Below are 6,000 nucleotides of genomic sequence, written 5' to 3' on the forward strand. Positions count from 1 at the left end.
AGTGAATCATGCCCATCATCACTTTTTTTAAAGATTATACCGACCGGTTTTATCCTTACCTAAAATTCTCTCCATCTCCTCACATCTTTTTAACTCAGTGACAAACTTCCGCTGGAATAGATTCACACTGGGGTTGAGCTGAAACAGTAAGAGCAGAGCCACATTGTTACTTTCACCACAAACAAACACCTGTCTGAGCAGATTGACTGGATTTTGCAAATGATCGTCAACATTCCACATTATACTCTTCAGCAGTGGTCACCAACCGGTCGATTATGATCGACTGATCGTTCTCCAAGACATTTCTGTTAAAAACACAACGATAACGCCATTTGCGGTAGGTGCACTTGATTCAGCAGCCCGAGCAACAGGAAGTCAACTGTCCCATTTTGAACCATTTCATGTGTCTGAAGGTAGAACTCTGCGTACCCGGCAGGCACAGTGAGCAAATCAAGTGGACCTGTAGGCCTACCACTGGCCAATCAGATAGGCCAGATCACAGGCCAGATCACACGTCTGCAAAGTTTCCTCGAGCAATAGACTGTAAAAAGAAGCCTGGAACACGCAATGTTGATACTGTGAGATTTCAAAACTTAAAACCATGACTGGCGACTCAACGAATACAAAAGAGCTACTGTTTGTAAGTTCATATTTAAATTGTTATTCAGCAATGTCAACACTTTGTTCAACACATTTATAAGCCACCAGCATTGCAGCTGCATTGAATGAGTATAGCAAAATGTTCCGATAAGCTTGTGTTATTATTAGTGACTTGTGTTTTTTTAAATACCAAGAAATATTTCACTTTCTCTAGTCATAGGAGTAACAACATCAGCTGGTCAGCTGGACGACTGTGTCCCATTTTCTCAGCTGAGGGAAAGAGGGCGGTGGGACAGTGAGTCAGGTTGGAGAATCAGGGTGTTGAGCCTCACGCTGTTCCCTCACTCCCCTTAGACTGACCATCAGATGCAGGCCATCAGTTCAGTAAAAAATAAAATTATGCTTACTTAGCTGTGCCTCACAAGTAATACAACAAATGATCTATTACCAGTGTGATCATATACCGCAATTGTTTAAATCATTTTAAAATTATCTGAGGAGAACAGCACCAGTGCAAATCTAGCATGATAATGTATTGGGCATATAGCATAATGAAAAAAAACTCATTAATAGAAAACTGTTTTTAATTGGTTATTGTTGACTCGGCTTACGTTTTTTTAAGTCATGTTTAAAAACAATCTGAGCAGTAGATCTCTGCTTGAATTTAGCCTCAAAGTGGTCTTGCCTCAGGAAATGTTGGTGACCACTGCTCTACAGGGCAAGTTGCAACGAATGAAATCAAACTGGTCCAGACTCCTCACAAGAACCTGTTAACATCGGTAAAGCAAGCACAAGCACAATCTACTCTACTCAATATGGTTAGACTTGACGTGTTATAAGCCATCTTGTGTCAGGTCTTGTGTTAAGGAAACCCATGGGCAACATTGTACATTCCTGCTCATGTCTGACAGTGACAGCGCACAATACAACAGCACCAAAGAGATAATAACTTTTCATATTGTTTCAATACAGCTGTGCTCGTTAGATGACAGTTTATTTGGGGATCATACTTACGTCTCTGAATTCCACCATACCCATTTCTCCCAGTTCGCTGATGCAGTCGTATGCTGATCCAGACTGCAGAAACAGCTGGGTCAAACACATCTCTTCACTTCGGAACAACGAGCCCATCTTGACAGCCTGCGCTTCTCCTCACACAATTACAACCGGCTCGCTAGTTTCAGCTAATCTTAGTCACGAGCACAAACCACTTCCCTGGGTAGGCTTAGCGGACGAACAATCTCACCGGCGAGCTCCGGCGTCTTAGAAGTAGCTAGCTGGCAAGCAAACTAGCAGCTAGCTGGCTGGCTAGCAAACTACCGGTGCATTCACTTCAACACCGTGTCAATCATTGGCCCATCAGTGACACGTCTCCAGTCCAGTGAGTCTCAAAAAGGACCCGTCGAAGTCATCTTCTTGTAACCATATTAACGTGGCTATCGATTTAGCGAACCAGAAGGTCCACTGTCACTAGCTAGCGTTAGATGGTTCCGTAAACTCTCTTCTCAATCAAGTTGTGGTAACGTTAGCTAGCTCCTGACAGTACAAACGTTCCGGTAGATAACTATTACTATAAGCACATTTTACAAACTTGAAATTTCAAATAAGTCTAACTTGCTTTAAATACTCATGCACCCATTGATATGGAACTTGTATGCAAATTATGCCGCGTTCAAAACAATTTGGAAATCTCCGACTTCAGTGCGTTCAAGACGACTGGTAACTCGGGGGAAAAAAGGAGCTCCGACTTGATCCAACCATCATCCAACTCGGCAAGTCTTCTTCTTTTGAGTTTAACATTGGTTGGCATCCAATATGTTGCATTACCGCCTTCAACTGGACTATAATATAAATATATTATACTTTGTGAAACAAAATGGGAAAAGGAAAAACTAAACTAAACTATATAAAAAATATATATAATAAAAAAACACCCTACCAACTAACTCTACACTCATTAAAAGTCCACAACCTCATTCCACTACGTTGACCCTATCTGCTCCTGCACCATGCCAACGGCCTGGGAGAACGGGACACCACCACTCAACACATCCTGTAAATCTTCTGAAGTCAAATCTCTCGTATGCCAAAATACATCTCTGCAGCTGGCACCACAACATCTATTTTCTGTGATAACCATTGCTATGAACGCTAAGAAGCCAACCTTACTGAAGCATACAGTACCAGTCAAAAGTTTGGACACACCTACTCATTCAATGGTTTTTCTTTATTTGTATTATTTTCTACATTGTAGAATAATAGTGAAGACATCAAAACAATAAAATAACATATGGAATCATGTAGTAACCAAAAAAGTGTTAAACAAATCAAAACATATTTTATATTTGAGATTCTTCCCGAGTAATGCAGCGGTCTAAGGCACTGCATCTCAGTGCTAGAGGTGTCACTACAGACCCTGGTTTGATCCTGGGCTGTATCACAACCGTCCGTGATCGGGAGTCCCATAGGGCGGTGCACAATTGGCCCAGCGTTGTCCGGGTAAGGGGAGGGTTTGGTCGGGGTAGGGAGTCATTGTAAGATAAGAATTTGTTCTTAACTGACTTGCCTAGATAAATAAAGGTGAAATACTCTTGGCATTCTCTCAACCAGCTTCATGAGGTCATGACCTGGAATGCATTTCAATTAACAGGTGTGCCTTTTTAAAAGTTAAATTGTGGAAATTCTTTCCTTCTTAATGTGTTTGAGCCAATCAGTTGTGTTGTGACAAGGTAGGGGTGGTATACAGCAGATAGCCCTATTTTTTTAAAAGACCAAGTCCATATTATGGCAAGAACAGCTCAAATAAGCAAAGAGAAACGTCAGTCCACCATTACTTTAAGACATGAAGGTCAGTCAATCCGGACCGCCACATGAAAGGAAGACGCAGAGTTACCTCTGCTGCATAAGTTCATTAGAGTTATCAACCTCAGAAATTGCAGCCCAAATAAATGCTTTGAAGAGTATACAAGTAACAGACACATCTTCACATCAACTGTTGAGGAGACTGCGTCAATCAGGCCTTCATGGTCGAATTTTTGCAAAGAAAACCACTAAAGGACACCAATAAGAAGAGAGAAGAGACTTGTTGGGCCAAGAAACACGAGTAATGGACATTAGACCAGTGGAAAATTTTGAGATTTTTTGTTCCAACCGCCGTGTCTTTGTGAGACGCAGAGTAGGTGAATGGATGATCTCCGCATGTGTGGTTCCCACCGTGAAGCAAGGAGGATGAGGTGTGATGGTGTGGGTGTGCTTAGCTGGTGACACTGTTGTGATTTATTTTGAATTCTGTTGGGGTGGTATGCAAATTGGAGTGGGTTTAGGGTTTCTGGGATAATGGTGTTGATGTGAGCCATGACCAGCCTTTCAAAGCACTTCATGGCTACAGACGTGAGTGCTACGGGTCGGTAGTCATTTAGGCAGGTTACCTTAGTGTTCTTGGGCAAAGGGACTGTGGTGGTCTGCTTAAAACATGTTGGTATTACAGACGTGGACAGGGAGAGATTGAAAATGTGGGTGAAGACACTTGTCAGTTGGTCAGTGCATGCTTGCAGTACAAGTCCTGGTAATTTGTCTGGCCTTGTGAATGTTGACCTATTTAAAAGTTATTCTGGAACAGCTGGTGCTCTCATGCATGTTCCAGTGTTATTTGCCTCGAAGCGAGCATAGAAGTAGTTTAGCTTGTCTGGTAGGCTTGTGTCACTGGGCAGCTCTCGGCTGTGCTTCCCTTTGCAGTCTGTAATGGTTTGCAAGCCCTGCCACGAGCGTCAGAGCCCGTTTAGTACGATTCGATCTTAGTCCTGTATTGACGCTTTGCCTGTCTGATGGTTTGTCGGAGGGCATCGCGGGATTTCTAATAAGCTTCAAGGGTTAGAGTCCCACTCCTTGAAAGCGGCAGCTCTAGCCTTTAGCTCAGTGCGGATGTTGCCTGTAATCTATGGTTTCTGGTTGTGGTATGTACATACGGTCACTGTGGGGACGATGTCATCAATGCACTTATTGATGAAGCCAATGACTGATATGGTGTACTCCTCAATGCCATCAGAGGAATCCCGGAACATATTCCAGTCTGTGCTAGCAAAACAGTCCTGTAGCTTAGCTTCTGCTTCATCTGACCACTATTTTATTGATCTAGTCACTGGTGCTTCCTGCTTTAATTTTTGCTTGTAAGCAGGAGTCAGGAGGATAGAATTATGGTTAGGTTTGACAAATGGAGGGTGAGGGAGAGCTTTGTATGCATCTCTGTGTGTGGAGTTTTTTTCCTCCTGTTGCACATTTAACATCCTGACAGAAATTTGGTAAAACGGATTGAAGTTTTCCTGCAGTAAAGTCCCCGGCTACTAGGAGCGCCGCCTCTGGGTGAGCGTTTTCTTGTTTTCTTATGGCGGAATACTGTCTTAGTGCCAGCCTCTGACTGTGGTGGTATGTAAACAGCTACGACAAATACAAATGAAAAGGTAGGTAGATAGAGTGGTCTACAGCTTATCATGAGATACTCTACCTCAGACGAGCAATAGTTGGAGACTTCCTTACAAATCGTGCACCAGCTGTTATTTACAAAAATACATATTCAGCCGCCCCTTGTCTTACCAGACGCTGCTGTTCTATCCTGCCGGTACAGAGTATAACCAGCCAGCTGTATGTTGATAATATCATCATTCAGCCACAACTCAGTGAAGCATAAGATATTACAGTTTTGAATGTCCCATTGGTAGTTTAATCTTCCTCGTAGGTCATCGATTTTATTATCCAAAGATTGCATGTTTGCTAGCAGAATGGAAGGAAGTGGGGGTTTATTCTATCGCTTACAAATTCTCAGAAGGCAGCCTGCCCTCTAGCACCTTTTTTTCCACCTCCTCTTCACACAAATCACGGGGATCTGTGCCTGTTCCAGAGAAAGCAGTATGTTGTTCGCGTTGGGCTTGTTCAGGCTCGTTCAGGCTCGTTAAAAGAAAAAAACTATTCTGCCCGTCCGTGGTGAGTAATCACAGTCCTGATGTCCAGAAGTTATTTTCGGTCATAAGAGACGTAGCGGCAACATCATGTACAAAAAAGACTGATCTAAGGGAAAGCATTTTTATTAACTTGACATGTGAATCTGGCCTGGGACAAATATTGTCTATTATATAGGGATTCCTATGAGTTGGGAGCAATCAGCCAATGAAGAAGAAGAAAATGTACTACTTTAAAATAAAGTAGTCAACTAGGTGGGGATTGCTATGAGTAGGGAGTAATCAGCCAATGAAGAAGGAAATGGACTACTATAAAATGGAGATGTCTTCAATGGCACTGTCCATGCCATCGCAGATGCTAGAATGGCACAGATACAAAGATGAGTCCTCTATCTATCTCTATGCCTGTTGTTCACACTCATATCTGCCCTCTCATTGGTTAGAATGG

At 42.6% G+C, this 6,000-nt stretch overlaps 1 protein-coding gene across 2 annotated transcripts in view; it reads right to left on the bottom strand.

The window, feature by feature from the left end:
* The window catches only part of LOC118393265 (V-type proton ATPase 116 kDa subunit a 2-like), a 36,199-nt gene extending 33,766 nt beyond the window's left edge, over positions 1–2,433 (bottom strand). Inside the window, exons 1-2 of one of the 2 annotated variants that reach the window (XM_035785793.2) lie at positions 1,615–2,433; positions 60–138 (exon numbers count right to left, since the gene is read on the bottom strand). In XM_035785793.2, the coding sequence (XP_035641686.1) occupies positions 60–138; positions 1,615–1,731 (196 nt within the window). In that variant the 5' untranslated portion in view covers positions 1,732–2,433. The remainder of the gene's footprint in view (positions 1–59; positions 139–1,614) is intronic. The other variant, XM_035785794.2, reaches the window with a different exon arrangement.
* Between the last annotated feature and the right edge of the window lie 3,567 nt (positions 2,434–6,000).

This window comes from Oncorhynchus keta, chromosome 14 (assembly GCF_023373465.1).
Source record: "Oncorhynchus keta strain PuntledgeMale-10-30-2019 chromosome 14, Oket_V2, whole genome shotgun sequence".
NCBI classification, from domain to species: Eukaryota; Metazoa; Chordata; class Actinopteri; order Salmoniformes; family Salmonidae; genus Oncorhynchus; species Oncorhynchus keta.